This window comes from Psammomys obesus, unplaced genomic scaffold (genome assembly GCF_907164565.1).
Source record: "Psammomys obesus unplaced genomic scaffold, mPsaObe1.curated_primary_1811, whole genome shotgun sequence".
Classification (NCBI taxonomy): domain Eukaryota; kingdom Metazoa; phylum Chordata; class Mammalia; order Rodentia; family Muridae; genus Psammomys; species Psammomys obesus.
The window spans coordinates 15,139,196-15,156,682 of record NW_026585580.1 but is presented as its reverse complement, the minus strand read 5'-3'; the positions used below and the strand labels follow the sequence as shown (position 1 = coordinate 15,156,682).

Below are 17,487 nucleotides of genomic sequence, written 5' to 3'. Positions count from 1 at the left end.
GGACTCAGTATTTGAGGAGTTACGATCCTTTGGAAAGATGATGGAGCCTTTGATTCTCGCGTTTATGTGTCATGATTTGCATGGGGAGCAATGGGGAGGGCATTGTATGGAGCAATGTATGGAGCAGCCTACTCTTGAGAGCTCAGTCTCCAGGAGCACTCACAGAGTAGAAAATAAAATTACTGAAATAACAGCAACACCTAATCAAATAAGATTCAGAAATACACTTAGCGCTGAGTATTGCTGAGTAATACATGACTAATGACCACAGGCAAAATAATGCAGAGTGTGCTATGAAGTTAAGGTTTACCTGAGAGTCAGGTTCATGCCTGTCATCTCAGCATTCAGGAGAGTGAGGCACGAGAATTAGGAGTTCAAAGCCAGGCTTAGCTGTATGGCAGGTTCAAATCTAATCTGGGTTATACAAAACTCCATCTCAAAATAAAAATATTTATCTATAATAAATATAAAAATAGTGATATAAAGGAAGAGAGCAGGGGCAGAGTGAATAGGAGAGAAGAAAGAATTATTAAGGGAAATTGAAGAAGAGAAGTAAAGAAGAATGTTATGACAGGAAAAGAAAAGAACAAGATATTATAAAAATTACAACAAAGCAAAAGATAAAAGCAAGAAAAGATTCACCAAAAATGAGAACATGTAGAGACAAAATTAGATAAATTTTAAAAAGAAATAAAAGCACTCACTGTAGATGTGGGTTGGTTGTTCAGAGCACTTGATGCTGTTGCCAAGAACTGGAGTCTGTATCCCAACATCCACACTGAGAGGCTCACAATCAGGAAACTCCATCTTCAAGGGATCTGATGCCCTCTTCCGGCTTCTGTGGGCACCTGCATATGTCCACACGTGTGTACACACACACACACACACACACACACACACACACACACAAATATTTTAAAGAGATAAAAATGAAAATAAAGATTTTTTTAAATCAGTAAGTTATAATCAAAATATTCCTTAAAGTAGAAAGAAAAAAGGAAGGCAAGGAAACAAAACAAAAAGAAGAAAAAAGAAAGAAAAGAAAAAGAAACAAACAAAAGAAAGAGTTATTGCCCAATGAGAAAATAAATGTGTGGACAAATTAGTTAAATATAGAAAGGAGAATAAAGCAGGAAAACATGAAACTTTAAAAAAAATACAATAAAATATAAATGTTACTAAAAAAGAATTGTAAAAAAAAAAAAAAAAAAAACCCACACAAGAGGGCAGAGCAAAGGGAAAGACGGCAGCCTGTTGGACAGGCTTCTCTCCAGGTCCCTGTGAGCCAGAGCTGGCCAAGCATAGGCAAGGGCTAAGCTGGAGCTCTTCCTCTGAGGCTCTTAGCTTCTTTAGATTTCCTTTATATCCAGGGGCCTCTGCTGGACACCCGGGGCTTTGCAGTGTTTCAAACCCTAAGTGTGACTCACCGGGAGGAGGAGAGGGACTAAAGAGTGGCTGCAAAGGCTGATTGACTTCAGCCTCAGGACTAGCAAACGCAAGAGGGTGGCCGTCTTTCCTTGTACACATTATGGCCTGGACCCAGCTCCTGCATCAGGCCCTCCTGCTCTCCACAGTTGCTTCCAAGGACAATCTCCCACCCTGGAGTAGGGTTGGGTTGATTTTGGGCTGCCTGACAGGGTTATTCCCTGTTCTCCATAGTAGTTTGAATTCTAAATGCTTATCTCCCACAAGCTTCTGGACTGAGGAAACTCTTCTTCATTGCTGGCCTGTCCTGTGAGACCCACACTGGACTTGAGGCTTGAGACAGCTGTGGGCTTGTCCTGTGTATTGTATTGCCAGTCTCCTCTTTGGTGAGTCTTGCATACTCTTTGGATGAACCTTCTGCCTCCCCACTCTCCTGCAGAACAGCTGCGTAGTGAGGGCCTTGTTTAAGGCCCCTGTCACTCTTTTTGTGAATCTCCACAGCTTTTCTAGTATTTCTGGGTTTTTGTTTGTTTTTGTTTTTCAAGATAGGATTTCTCTATGTAGCCCTGGCTGTCCTGGACTTGTTTTATGGATCAAGCTGGCCTCACATTCACAGTGGTCCACCTGCCTCTGCCTCTGGATTGCAGTGTTTTTCTTGAGTCTTGGCCATTTTTGTGTAAGGCTTTATGGGTCATCAGGCGTTAGGGTCCAAATGTCTATGTAAGACATAAAAGGTCCAGCCCCAAATGTTTGAGGCTGAAGAAAGCACAGAAATTTTGCTTTGACTTTTAGCATTTTGTCTCTGAATTTCCTCAGCAAGATCAAATTGATTATAAGGGAAGAAAAAAAATCTGTGTTTTGAAGCTACTTTGGGCTAAGAAGGCAAAGTACCAGAGGCTCTAATTGGCAGTGCTGGTCTGCTATAGGCTGTAGAACCCTAAGACTTAAGTTTGAGGCCAGAGAGTGGCTGTTGCAAGAGGTCAGCAAGGTCAGACCATGACATCATTCAGAGATAGGTGTTGGTGTTGATGGTAGTGGTTGAGATCTCTAAGATAATTCCATCTGTAGCTCGAGGGAAGGCCATCTGAAAGATACCAACCAGGCCAGAAGGTTACCTAAGCAAGGGCTGAAACCACAAGCCACAATTAAAACAAGAAGGGAGCTGAAGCCCATCTGGAGACGTTACCCAGGAGTTGTCCAACCAGGGTGTCTGTTGAATTCTGGAAAGAACAAACCTGGTCAGCCACTGATGGAGGCAGGAACTAAAGGTACAGCAAAGAATAAGAGACATTACTAATGGATAAGAGGGATAGACCATCACTATGTCTCTCCAGTGACAGAAAGCCAGCCAAGCAACCAACCAACCAAACAAACAAACCACCTGGCCATGGAGACAAAGCATAGACTAGCATAGACTAGCATAGAAATACAAGAGGTTGTATTTCTTGGTGAAGAGCGCAGGGAGGCCAGAGCCCATGGCACCGTGAAGGAAGAGGGTTTGCCTCAGATGCCCATGTAAGGGAGATGATAGTGACACTGGAGGCTAGGGGGAAGGGGCACACCTTGATGGTGATGGCAGAGCGAGGGGGGAGGAGTCCTCGTGATGGCCCAGCAAACACATCCAGCCGTCTCTCCAGGTCCCTTATTCAATTTTTGAGAGTTGTGCTGGAATTGTTAAAGCATTCTCCCACTGCTGTTTTGTTTTTCGTTTGTTTTTGAGTTGTTTCCAGTTTGGGGCTGTTACAAACACTCTTTCGTTAGCCTTTCTGGAGACCTCTCTTTTTTATCCTTCTTGGATAAATAGCTAAAAGTGGAATTCCTGCATTCCAGGCATGAACTGAAATTCCCAGGAAAAAGTCACACTTAAAGTTAACCCTTCTATAAGGCTGTGATCACTCGCAGTTATTCATACACTGTCATGTATGTAGCTGTCACATGCTGTTTGAACTCACTGGGAAGTTGGCTTTGGAAGCAAGTTGTCTCCACTTCAGACCCAAACATGTTAAAGTGTCCCCTAAAATCCCTTTTCTGGATTGCCTCCTCCTTCCCCTCCCTCCTACCGCCTCACCCCTCCAGGGTGGAATCTATTACTTAGGGCAACCTGCACCTGCGTTCTCAGGCCACACTCACATTTGGTTCCGAATACACTCGTCTACCTTTTGAAATGAGAGCTGTGGACCCGGTCCGGCCAGGTAGAACGGTCGTTTCAGTGCTGGGGAATACAGCCTGTGTCGCTGTTCGAGACTCCAGAGCAGAGGGGCTGGTGAGAACAGTGGGACTGTGGGAGGCTGGAATGTCGAGAGCCCACACTACCTTGGCCGTATTTAGTCCCGCAGCAGCTAGTACTGCCTACTATCTCCATCTGACCTGGTGCCCTTTCCATCACTAACAGACTCTGAGAGTATGTTAATGTGGAGGACCGCTGGCTTCCACCAAGACGAGGATAAGAACGTATTTGAGAAAGTCACTGATTTATAATCAGCTTTGGTTCTGTGACCATAGAAGACGTGTAATCACTTCTACAGCGGAGACACGCTGTTCAGGGAAATTGGAATCTGTGTTCCTGGGTCACGATCACTTATATTTGGTTCAGAGTGCTACCTCCCCCAACTCTGTCTCTCTACCTTCCTCCCTCTCTCTTTGAGCAGAAAGTGTTTGGCATTGTCATTTTTATCTTCATAAGACACAGCTAAGCAGTTCTCCAAAGAAGCCAGACCCTCATACATTTCCCACAAGTGAATGAAAGGTTTTTAAAAATATTTTTTGCCAATATGTGAGATAACTAGTCATTTTTGTGTGTCTATGCTGCATATGTGTGTGCGATATGTACACACACACATCACTTTCCCCACAAGCTGTTTTGGACCTTTGTTATTTTCTTTTCTGAAATGTTGGTTCAGCATCTGGCTGCTAGATGAGTAAAGCCAGCGTGTGAAGCCACATCTCTAGATGATACAGAAACTCACCTTTTGTGTAAAGCTTTACCTGAGTCTCTCGTGTTTCAAAAGCAACCAGCTGTTTAAGACTGACATTCCCAGGGTTTGGATGGAGTTTTCTAGTGAGAGTTTCATGAAAGAGCTCCCCTTCTGCCTCGCCTCTGGCCTTGGACACCGAAGTGCCTTTTGTCGTGTGTCTTGGATAGCACGCTTCTGTCCGCGCCCAAGCTGAGCCACAGGTACCTGCAGCAGGTGCCCAAGTGGGCACCTGTGTGGCAACTTCTGCTGCCCTTCCCCCAGTCCCCCAGGATTGCTGCAGAGACCCAGCAATTTGCCCTGCTCACTTCCCTTTGGCTCTAAAGGAAGACTTTGCCTCCCACTTCCTGCCCTAGAAACCAACCCTTAATTTTTTTTTTTTCCTGAGCCCGTGGATAAATCAACAAACAAATGAATAAATCAACAAGAAGCTAAGCCTGAGAACAACTCATCACGATAATAACCGGCATGTGTAGGGGCACCGTGGTTTATAACATGTTTCCACGTGTATAATTTATTTTTATCTTCAAAACAAAGTCGTGAGGCACCATTATCATCTGCATTTTACAGAGGAAGAAAATTAAGGGTCAGGGAGGTTTGGGGAGCTGCTCGTGGTCGTCTTCACTGGCTGTCCCTTCTGAGAAAGGAGGTCTGTGGCTGGCATTCACAGATGGACGACGACGCGGCACAAAGGGCAGTGTTGAAGAAGGATACTGGACCATGGGAGCCTGGATTCTTCACTCCTTTACAAGCCTGAAGGGGACCAACCCAGGCTAGCTCAGGACACAATGGCAGCTTTTCCAGTATGCTCCCCTCAGGCCCGGATTGTGACTCTGCCTTCACCATTGCTCATCAGCTTCCAGTTGGGACACACTTTTATGTCTGATTGGGTTGTTTCTGAAACAGGGTCTAACGGAGCTCAGCCTGGCCTCAGACTTCCTTTGTAGCCAAAGATGTTCCTGAATTTCTGAACCTCCTACCTTTGCTTCTTAGAGGTCAGAGTTAAAGGCATGTGCCACAATGCTGGGCACAAAATCAGTTGTATAAATCCTCCCAAACAGCTCTCCCTCCTCTTCCAAGCTCATGACCTTTTTTATATTGTCGTCACATCCATATTTACATGTATAATCCTAAATGCAACCTGCTCGGTCTGAATGATGTTACTTGTATATGTTTTCAGGGCTGACCATTCAGTGCTGGATAACCAGCTGGCGTGCTCTTTCCTGGAGAAGACTATCTTTCCCGCACTCAGCATTCCTTTGTTGCCTTTTGTTCTTTGTGTAGGGTGGGGCCTCGAAGTCTTTCTCTAGTCCACTTTAGCACGTCCTTGTTTAGCTCCTGGGTATGCAGGTATCTTGGTGAGACTTTATGGGCATAGCTTCTGGCATTACTAGGAGACACAATCTCACAGTAAGCTCCCTCATCCTCAGGCTCTTACAGTTTTTCCGCCTACTCTTTCACAGTGGTCCCCAAGTCTCAGGCTGGGAATGTTTTGTAGATGTGTCCACGGGGACTGGGCTCCACAGCTCTGCATTGGCTGTGGTTTTCTGTAATGGTCTTTGTAAAGGGAAGTTTTCTTGATGAGGGGAGAGACAAATATTTAGAATCATTAGAGATTACACTAGTTTAGTAAAGTGATGGTCATAGGTTCTCCTTCAAGATTCATGACCTCACTAGCCTGGAGTGACCGTCCTTCTGAATCTTGTCCCATCCAAGTATTACCCCAGGACTGAGCCTACTTTAGTTCTGTGATCACAGGATGTTGGACGTGCTGAGGAGTTCTAGACTCTAAACTCTAAATGTTTCCAATGCAGCTCTCCAATGGTGGAAGCTTGTAAGGGCCACTCTGGGGCACTAGGAGTGAAGCCTGAAGGCAAAGCTGGAAGAGATGCTAGTTTTCATCTTAAACATTCACACAGACTCCACATTCTCCTCCATCACGAAGGTGTGGGTTTTCCAGATGCTTGCGTTTCATTATAAAGGCAGTGGCCTCAGCAGGGATGTGTGCCACCTTCACTCTCCGGTGTCAGATCCCCCAGCAGAGTTGGCTCATTCCCCACTTGGAAAAACAAAGCCCTGCATATCCTGGTTACAAAACCTCAGCTGTACCTTAAAATGCTATCACTTCAAGTCTTTATCGCCCGTTAGTGATACGGTACCACATGACTAGCCTTGGGGCTAGGAAGCCAGAGGGGCGCGAGAAGAGAAGGCAACAATTCTGTAGACTTTTCGGATGCAGCTGACTTTTAACCTTAGCACCACAGCAAGGGATCCTTGGTGATGCAGTGACCCCCCTCAGCGGTGAGGCTGCTCCCTCCTGGCTTCAGACCGTGAGCAGTAGCAACCAGACTGACAGTTCTTACGAAAAATGCGTTGCCTTCCAACGCGATGCCTTTGCTAGTGTTCCCATTGTTGCGGAAAATCCCCAAGCTTGACACCTGCGAGGCTGACTGCTTTCGGGAGCAGGGCTCTGTCTGCTGCGGCCCGGTTTAAGGCTGAGATCAGCATCAGGCCGTCAAGTACCATTGTGTCCCAGTGGCTGCCAACTTCCTAACGCCGCGGCCCGTTAATACACACAGCTCCTCATGCCGCGGTGACCCCACCCACGGAGCTGTTCTCATCACTACTTCATAACTGTCATTTCACTACAGTTAGGAATCGTAATGTAAATACCTGATATTTGGTCTTAGGCGACCCCTGTGGAAGGGCCCCCAGGTTATAAGAAAGTTCCACTGTTGGTTAATTGCAAGACAGAGGGGGGAAAATTCACTTTGAAAGTCACCTCAAAACACTCTGACTTAGCTGTCACTATGGTTAGGGTGAAACTTAAAATGTAGCCCATGACTCAGTCCCATAGGGGCTTTCAGAGACTGAGACATCAACTAAGGAGCACGTATGATCTGGACCGAGGCCCCCTGCACATACATAGCCGATGGGCTGCTAGGTCTGCGTATCGGGTGCCTGGCAACTGGAGGGTTGGCTAGTTCTAATATGGACTCTATTGCCTACTTTTGGGTAACTCTCCCCTGGCAGGGCTGCCTTGCCTGGCTTCAGGGGATGAAGATATGCTCAGTCCTGATGTGGCGTGATGTGCTGGGGAGGGTTGATGAGAGGGGGAGGGGAAAGGGAAGAGGGAAGGGGAAACTGGGAGGAGAGGGGAGGAGGGGGCACCCTTGGAATGTAAAATAAATAAAGATGAATAAATAAAAGAAATATCTATATCATTAAACAAAATGTAGCCTGTGTTTCCATGAACAATGACAAAAGCTGAACCACAGACGTAATCTCTGTCCAAGCCACTGGGCGACATAGCCTTGCTTGGATACCCTTCTTTAGCAGGCAGAGTGGGTTTGACCTACAGCATTTTTCTTTTTTTTTTTTTTTTTTTATTGAAAATAGATTTTTTTGTTGCATTTTTTTAATTTTATTTTTTTCTTATCAGTTACATTTTATTAACTCTGTATCCTAGCCGTGTCCCGATCCCTCATTCCTCCCAATCCCTCCCTCCCTCCCTCATCTCCACCGTGCCCCTTTCCAAGTCCACTGATAGGGGGGACCTCCTCCCCATTCATCTGATCCTGTTTTATCAGGTATCTTCAGGACTGGCTGCGAAGCCCTCCTCTGTGGCCTAACAGGACTGCTCCTCCCTTGGGGGGTGGGAAGGTCAAAGAGCCAGCCATTGAGTTCCTATTAGAAATAGTCCTTGTTCCCCTCACTATGGGAAACCGAACTACAAACTCAAGGAACAGTGAGGATTATAAATAACCAGATGGCTAGAGGCAGACGTAAGAACACTCCCAACAAAAATCAGGACATAATGACCTCACCAGCAACCTCACAAAACAATGGACACTTCAAATCACTAGATATACAAGAAAACGACCTCAAAACTATGTTTCTCCAGCTATTAGAGGCCCATAAAGCGTTTTTCTTGTAGTGTACCTGCTCTTGTCCAGCCTTTTCTCTCTAGACACAGAAGAAAACGATGCCTGGACCAGTTGCTTGGCTGGTGTGCGGCACGGCTGAGCTGTGTGGACGGGCTTCCTTTGCCATACCCCTGCCTCGGACGAGAGTGGACAAAGAGTCAGGGTTTGGAAACTGCATTTATCTTCCTCAGGCTACTTCTGAGACCTGCTGGATACTGGGACTAGTGGAATCCCCATCGCTAAGAGCTTTTCACAACTCCTCAGAGGCTGCCAGAGATTGCTACATTTTTGTGTGGCAAGAGTGTTGCTTGTGTATTTTCCATTTCTCTTTGGGAAAGCCTGAAGAGCTGGTGGAGACTGTGTCAGGGGCCAAGGTCCCCTCAAGCCCCTCCTGGGAGTGGTCATGCTTGCTGTCCTCGGAACACGACGGAAAATCATTCAGTGGATTTTGTTTTGTTTTGTTTTTAATGTCGTGATGTCGTTAAGATCCTCACGTGTTAGGAGTCAGCCTCCTCTGGGTCAGGAGGGCGGAGGCGTCAAAGTCACTGAGGACAGCCGCCCCTGCCGTGCCTTTGCAAGCGTTCTGCTCAAGCTCGAATATTAATTGAATCGTTACAGAGAAAACCCAGCAACATGAATGGATTCGGTCCGTTCACATTAATCTGTGCCTTAGAACTCACACACCATCCAGAGGCACCGCTGTGATTCTCTAAGGCCGCTGTGGCCCCATCCACCGAGGTACCGGCCACTGTTATTTATTCGGAACGCAGGTGAGGCTTCGTGTGCAGATGGCTTTGGAGCGGCTGTGACAGCTGCTCTGCTGGCTCGTTAGTTTGGAGATGGATTCCTCTGCTGTTGTGGAAAAACTCAGGGACCTGAGTTCCAGTCCTGACTCTGCCCGCAGTTAGCATGCCATTTTTGATAAACCTTTTCTGAGTCCCGGCTTCCTTATCTCTGAAGTAGTAATACCTGCCCCCAGGGCTACTGAGGGACGGAATACTCTAAGTACAGAGGAGTCTGGCATTTGAAGACTATCAAATGAGCCCCCCCGCACCCCTCACGGTTAGAGCAAAGCAGAATGATTCACAGCTGAAAACGACAGTTGAGAGAGGGATCGGAGGGAGCAGCCGTCGTGAGCCTCAGCACAGCATTGCTTCTGGAGCTAGGGGAGAAACTGGGTTTAACTGTTTAACAGTATTCCAGGGATGCTGGTGATTTCCAGGGGCACCTAGGGGCCGTGCGAGCCTCCCCTGGTTTCACCTTTAAATTCTTTCTCCATCTCCTCTTCCGCCTTTCCTGAACTTTATCATTCTGTTTGTCCGGGAAGCCTCATATCAGCTGCAGAGCTCATCCCTGGCCAGCACTTGGGTAGGCCATGGACACAATGCCTCAGTGTGACCTGTGCGGTGGCACTGTTGGCATTACTGCCAGTGATAACTCCACGTTTCTGGAGACCGCCTCAGGGCAGCTAGCCTTGTGCAAACCCATCATTAATGAGCAGCCCAACTGCAGTGTTGGCCATGGACAGAGGGCAGGCCCTCCGTGAGTCACCACCCTGAGACCCATGGCAGGGATCAGGGATCACCCGTCAGCTCAGAGCATCCCAGTCTCACCTTCCTGGATGCACCTGTTTGCAGGAATGTGCACAGGACAGAAGTCGGAGTCCTGAGATACAGAGATGAGTCCCGTGGAGGCAACTTCTCCTGGGTGCTGCTGTTTTCCTGGGAAACTGGGATGTCACTAAGCTCGGTGCGTTTTTCATCCATATCCTGGTGGATGGAAGAATCGTGTGGGGTCTCAAAAACATCTCTGATGTACCAAGGGATCCAGGCTGACTTCTTCCTCCACTCTGGGGGGGATGTGCTTTACCTAGCACAAGAATGCTCTTTCCTTTCCTGTGTTTTCATCTCTTATAAGTGCAAGAGGGAAAAAAAAAAAATATCTCCTATTTCCTTAGAAAGTTTGGGGCATGACAGAGCTAAAGAGAGGGCTCAACCAGCCATGTGCTGAGCATGCAAAGAATGATTCCTGAATTCAGAGTCCCAGCACTCATGTAAGATGCTGGGCACAGTGGCATGCATTTGCTCTCCTCATGTTTAGGAGGCCAGATAGCTAATTAGTGAACTTCAGGTTCAGCAAGAGACCCTGTCTCAGAAAACAATGCGGAAGGTAAAAAAAGAAGATGCAATGATATTGACCTGTGGCCTCTACACGCACGCACGCACGCACGCACGCAGAAGATAATGGGGGCAATGAGCTCTCAGACTGCTAGTACCAACTTTGTGTTTCTTGCCTTCAGCAAGTAGCTACCCTGTCAGAGGTGAACTTGGAGCCAGGAGCCAAGTTCACTTATCCCAGTCAGGTGACTTACTGGCATAAGATTGTGTGATATCTTTGTACGGGAATCCTGTGATACTCGAAGGTGGAAATCAGCATTTCAGGTGAATTATCCGTTCAGAAGTGAGCTAGTGGATCCTGTTTAATCAGCATCTTATTTTCAAATTCAGAAGCCGTGTGCCTAATACCATTTTAGGTAACCAGAAATGATCCATCAAATAGGCTCCTCCTGTGCCGCCTGGGGGATCATTAGATTCGTTAATTCACTGTGGTCAACAAACACTTTGAAGTCATTTTATTAAAGGGGCCACCTAAATCCAAAGTACTACTCCAATCAGGTCTAATGAGGTCGGCAGTTTAAAGGCGGGCCTTGAAATCGTATATAAAGCTCCTCTACCAATCACTGCCACAGGACAAAAGCAGCCAAGGCAGGTGAGTCCGGGCGCCGGCGGTTAAAGGCTTCCTTCTCAGTGGTGGAGCCTCACTGAGGTTTGCTCAGCTGGGTGAAGCCAGGGGCACAGAGCCTCTCTGCCTGATGGAGTCCACAGCTGCCACACCCGTGTGACAGCCATCATCACCGTGTGAAATCTTAATCTACAGGTTGCTGCCACTAAGGGCTTCTTCAGCGACAGGAAGATTTCCCTGGGAGCGAGCAAGGGAGGTAAGCGGCTTAGGAATGAGACAGGGGAAGAACCCATTTGGGAAGAGACAGCATAGAACCCCGCTCTGCTCTGCTAAGTGTACGTGGTTAGCATGTGTAAGGGGTAACACTATAGGGCGTCCTAAAGACACGCATGCCTGCGGTTGCAGGAATGCTGGGGCTGCGAAACAGAGCCTAGCTGGAAATGATTCTAAACTTCTCAATTTATTGTTTAAGTGACAGGAATTTCCTGTTAAGAAACCTGTTTTGAAATTAATCTGTCTCTATTTCAAACCAGAACAGGTATCGAAGAGTCACAGCCATGGTACCCTTGGTGGTGTTCTGGGGACTTGCTGCCCTCATTGGTAAGTCGTTGGCGGACATTTTTCCTTACTCTCGGGGTGCCTGTTTTCTAGCATCGTCAGAAGAATGATTACATGCTGCTGAAGAGGGGGCTCTCCTGACCTGCTCACCTATTAACCAGTCGCCTATTTCTTTGCTTTGCTTTGTGTATGTCCATGTATGTGTGTACGTGTGTACAGGTAAGCGTGTGTGTGCCTGCATGCGAACACACACACACAGGGAGAGGTCAGAACTGACATCGAGCGTCTTCCTCCATCACCTTCCACCTTATCTTAATGAGTGAGGGTCTCTCACTGAACCTGAGGTTCTGATTTGGCTAGGCTGCCTGTCAAGCTAGCCCGATAAACACAGAGCTGAGCCACCTTCCTATCCCGGACCAATGGCTTTGTGTTTTGTTTCGCTCTTCGAGACAGAGTTTCTCTGTGTGGCCCTGGATGCCCGGACCTTGCCCAGTAGACCAGGCTGGCCTCGACCTCAGAGACCTGCCTGACTCTACCTCCTGAGTGCTGGGACTAAAGGTGTGCGCCACCCCTGCCTGGCCCGACTGCTTTTGCTCTTTTCCTTTTAAGAGCGTCTTCTGCTTGCTAAGCACACAAAGGAGGTATTAGTGGGGATCTCAAACGATTAACTCCTAATTGGTCTGCCTACTTTCTGTCAATGCGCTCGTCTGGCTGGGTTTCTTACAAAGAGGGCTGTGGAACCATGGAGAGTCACGACGGGCGGAGAGCGCTCTCGACGCCAGGCGGTGCACAGCGGTTACTAAATGAGAGTATGTAGGGAAAAAGCCACTCGTGTGGGAGGTTAGGAGGAGGAGTTCACATCCTTCTGGGAAGTTCAGACCTGAAGGGCTTTGGGAAAATGAGTGATGGATGGTGATTTGATCTGACAAAGGGAGCCTGCTGGAAGGTGTGACTTAGTAAAAGCACTCTGGTGAATGCCGGAGCAGCGTTTGGGAGAGCGTGAGCTAGTCAGTGAGGCCAGAACGAAAGGTTCTTTTCGATTTTTGAACGATTATTGAATCTGATGTGCATGGCGTTTTGCCTGCAGGTATACATCTGTGTACCTCGTGTGTGTCAGGGGGTGGGGAGACCACTGGACACCCTAAAACTGCAATAGCAATAACAGATGTTTGAGAACCACTGTGTGGGTGCTGGGAATTGAACTCTGGTACTGGAGGAGGATAGTGGGACAGTAAGCGACCGTGACCAAGAAGCGAGGAAACCCGGTGTGGTGGCTCACACCTGAATCTCAACACTCAGCAGGCTGATGCACAAGAATTATCACAAGTCTGAAATTAGCCTGGGCTTCACAGTGAATCCCCAGCTAGCCTGGGCTACAGAGTGATAGTTTTTCTTAAAGAGAGAGAGAGACACAGATAGAAGAAATAAGGAGAGAAAAGGGAAGAGTAGCCTCAGAAGACAGTAGGCCTTTGTAAGCGGTATTCCAGTTGTCATGGGAGATTGAAAAGAAAGCACTGCAGACATCTTCACTTCTAAATTTGGGGATGGGAGCCCAACCCAAGAGCAATAATTTGCAGTTACTTATGGCCACAAAACAGCAACATGTTTTAAACTTTTTACCCCTAATTGGCAGTTGGGAGCAGAGCCGCACTAATTCTGAGCCGCTCTGCTATCTGTGTGCAAGTGAAGGATGAGCAGCCTCTTAAAAGCCTGTGTGCTGCTCATGTGAGCACAAGGAGCTGGTCCCTGAAAGCAGGGGTCCTCAAGTGTGCATGAAAGCCAACTGAGGATGCTTCCAACACACAGCCATTTGGCCCTGGGGCTAATAGTTCTGACTCAGTACACCTGGCATGAGGAGCCCACGGGCAAGCATTTTTAATAAGTATCCCGGGATGCTTTGATATCGTGAGATGAGGTTACAGAGTGAGCATGGAATATTCTGCCTCTCTGTGAAAGGACAGTGTGCCTGTCAATATATTTAGTCATGTAAAGTTATGGGGGCCACGGAGTGAAGTGTGAAGCCGATTCTTTTTAATACAGGTGAATGAAAAACGCTCTCTGACAAAGCAACATTTTTTGTGTATGTTGAGGACTAAACATGTTGAACCTTCATTCCTCTTTTCCTGTGATAACCCCACTCCCTCTGATAAAGCAACTTTTGAAAAATATTAATATTAAAATGCAATATAAGTTAATGAGCCTTGAAACAATTTTTTTTCAAAAAAGCTCACAACAATATGGAAATAATGTCATATTTCTTTTAGCAGAGGGACCTGAACAGAACTAAGTATGTTACAATGGCACAGTAGAAAACAGACATGGATTTGACATAAGTTGTTACAGTAACTTAACTCATTTATTTCTAATGTTATTAAATGGATCCAGAGCCTTACCTTATACCAAGGAGACACTGACTGAGTCTACATAACCACCCATAGCACCTTTCTTGATTTTCTAAACAGAGGCAAATTTTTCACTTAGCTGTTTACATCCCCAGAGATGCTTATGTCAGAAGCTGATTTGATGCTCTAAATCTTGTGCTGGGCAGGGCCACAGCTCAGTGCTAGAGAGCTAGAAAGGCCCTAGGTCTGATCCTAGTGCCAGGGAGAAAAAGCCTATGGCCACTTTCATTCTGGTGGGGACTGCAGGAACATATATACATGTATATATATATGAAACGCGTATATACATCTATATCGGAAACATATATGCGCCTGTTCACACGCATTCCCATGATGCTCTGATAAAGTCCAGAAGTTCAAACGAAAATTAAAACAAAGTCTGCAATCAAATGAGAAAGCATCACTTCTGCTTTGTCTGATGAATTCTTGGTAGAAAACGGAGCTGAGCAGGATAAGTTATGATCTGTATCCTGTTGCACAGCTTGTGTGTGTGTGTGTGTGTGTGTGTGAGAGAGAGAGAGAGAGAGACCAGGTTATTAACATTTTCTCACGGGTTTACGTAAATTATCACTCTGCCTCCCAGGCACTTCCAGGGGCTCATACCCGGTCGTCACTCACTCCATGAACCCTCACCTGCATCATCGCCTGTACCATGGCTGCTACGGAGACATCATGACCATGGAGACGTTTGGGGCCCCCTGTGACATAAACAACCTCATCAACTGTGGTAAGTCCAGACCAGAGCAGGGCCCTGGCCCCATCCCCATTAGCATTTGCAGAGCTTTTCTCAGGAGGTAATTAGTTTTGGAAAGGTGCCAGCGCTACAATGACAATCATGAATCAAGATTTAAAAGTGAAAAACCAGGCTGGGCGTGGTGGCGCACACCTCAGTCCCAGCTCTCCTGAGGCAGAGGGAAGCAGACTTCAGGCGGCTATCAATCAGTCGTTCTCAACCTGTGGGGTGTGACCCATTTGGGGGGTTGAAGGACTCGCATATCAGATATTTGTAACAATTCCCAGCAGTAGCAGAACTACAGTTACAAGGTAGCAATGAAAACAAGTTTACTGTTGAGGGTCACCACGGCATGAGGAAGCATACTGAAGGGCGGCAGCCTTCCGAAGGTTGAGAACCACTGCTCTGGATTTTGAGTTCTAGACAACCAGCGCTATACACTGAGACCCTGTCTCAAACAAACAGAAAGTTAAAAACTTAAATAAGTAAAATCCTAGCCAACCTTACAAACCACTTTTCCTTTTCCTACTGATCCTTTTCAAATTGTGTCTAACATAGCGAAAGCATTCCATGGATAAAAGGTTCAGTTCTGGTTTTCTTGTGCTCGGTGTAAGGCAGCACGAGTACCCTAAGCGAGCGCTTGATGCTTTTCTCCTTTGCAGTCCCACAAGCCCATGTTCTCAGTGTACAGACCACACGCTCAGCAGGAGTCACATCCTCTGGAACAGAGAGCTGGTTGCAGAGCCAAGCTAAAACGCTGACTCCTGGTCCTCCCAACACACCATCACTCCCAGCAGGAAGGAGAGGGAGAAGCAGCCCCAGCAGCTCCTGCAGGGCGGGTGGCCCTGCTGGGTTTCTGCAGTTAGAGGGCCCATGGACTGTTAGAATGGTTGTGCTAAGCTGTGGGGGTGCTCAGGAGCCGAGGCTGAACTGGTAGAACGGGAACTGGTCCCCTTCTGCAGTAGAGGAAAGAGTTTCTTTTCTTTCGGCATAGGGATCCACGGTTCGGAAATGTTTGCTGAGATGGACCTGAAAGCCATAAGAGTTTACCGGACCCTCATCAAAGAAGTAGGACAGAGGCACTGCGTTGACCCAGCCATCATTGCAGCCATCATCTCCAGGGAAAGCCACGGTGGAGCTGGACTGCAAAACGGCTGGGACCATACGGGACAGAGATTTGGCTTGATGCAGGTAGGGAGCTAGAGACTTTCCGTCAACCTGACTTCACGTCTCCTTGTGGAAGCTCCCAAACCAAAGTCCATGGTAGAAATGAACACCCAAGTGTCTGGCCATGTAGTAGCCAGAACTCTTTGCTCTCCGACAGTGACACATCCGTGGTGTTTCATTCAAGGCAGCCATCTGGGCACTTCCTTAACATGTTTTCTGTGTCCCATAACTACCACATATCAACCTATATCTTCATATACTACATATACCTACATCTAACATGAACTATATACTTCAATTGGGAAAATTTTATAAAGGTTATTATTAACTTTCATAAACAGTAGCAATAACCATTGTCCTCTTGGGGCTCCTGAATGAGTAAAGTTCATGAAGGTGAGTCGAGGTGCTGTAATTAACCCCCGCTTTAACTGCCTTTGCTCCTTCGGATTTACTGGGTGGAGGGGAGCCTAACTACTTGGGTGTTTGTTCCCAGGCCTTTATTTGTTTGTTTTGAGGCAGCATCTCAAACTGTAACTCTGGCCAACCCAACGCTTGCTTTGTAGGCCGTGTAGGCCTGGCGCTTGAGCTGGTCTGCCTGCCTCTGCCCCCTAGTGCCACGCCCAGCTAGAAGCTGTATTATATCTGAATTAGCTGCATAGTTCTCATTGCAGCTGTCTAGAGGTTGGACACTAATTATTTGTTTTGGAACATTTTTCCTCCTGCACCTTCTCCCCTTTCCTCTCTTTCCAGCTCAGAAAGCACCTAGTGAGCTTCTCCCAAACTAGTCTTTCCCTGACTCTCTTGTCTTTCATGGATCAAAAGAAAGACGCTGAAGCCAGTGTCTGAACTTGCACACAACAGGGAGACTTAGAACAAGTATGCCGCCTTGCCCCAATACGGACAGGACTGTTTGCATTTTCTAGCTTGATAAGAGAATGTACCATCCCATCGGTTCCTGGGACAGCAAAGAACACCTTCTACAGTCTGCTGGGATTCTAGCAGAAAGGATTAAAGCAATCCAGAGGAAATTTCCCACCTGGAATGCGGTTCAGCACCTCAAAGGTAAGCCTAGTGCTATTTGAGTGAGCAGTGAGTAACTGTGCCCAGGCCCCCTGGAAGCAACCCCACTGGGTGGGCTAGGGGGGATCCGGTCTAAAGAATGCATCAGGCTCCTGTGAGTTGGCTGACTTCATATCCTTTACTCTCCTGGAAGGTGATGGCTTTTAATTGTAACTCTGGTCAACCATTAAGCCATTGAATGACACCTTAAGCATTAATACTATAGTTAAACAGTATTTACATTCTCATAGTCTTTTTTCTCTCCTGAGCTAATACTACTATTTTTCAAATTGTTTGAATAAACTTTTACTCTGAGAAATTTCAGAGCTTCAGTTCACTCTGAAAAGTCTAAGTGAAAATTTCGGTTTGGCTGAACTCGGAGGAAACCCCTCAAGTTACGTGGCTCCCAGATTCTAACTCACTACCCCACCATTTCTTCCCTTTTCTTTTCTTCTATTTCTTTCTTTCTTTCTTTCTTTCTTTCTTTCTTTCTTTCTTTCTTT

General features: G+C 46.9%; 1 protein-coding gene across 1 annotated transcript in view; it reads left to right on the top strand.

Moving 5' to 3' along the window:
• Window positions 1-11,622: 11,622 nt before the first annotated feature.
• Window positions 11,623-17,487, top strand: part of Lyg2 (lysozyme g2) — a 6,670-nt gene continuing 805 nt past the window's right edge. Inside the window, exons 1-4 of the mRNA XM_055608301.1 lie at window positions 11,623-11,665; window positions 14,609-14,752; window positions 15,753-15,949; window positions 16,849-16,987. Coding sequence (XP_055464276.1) covers window positions 11,623-11,665; window positions 14,609-14,752; window positions 15,753-15,949; window positions 16,849-16,987 — 523 coding nt within the window. The remainder of the gene's footprint in view (window positions 11,666-14,608; window positions 14,753-15,752; window positions 15,950-16,848; window positions 16,988-17,487) is intronic.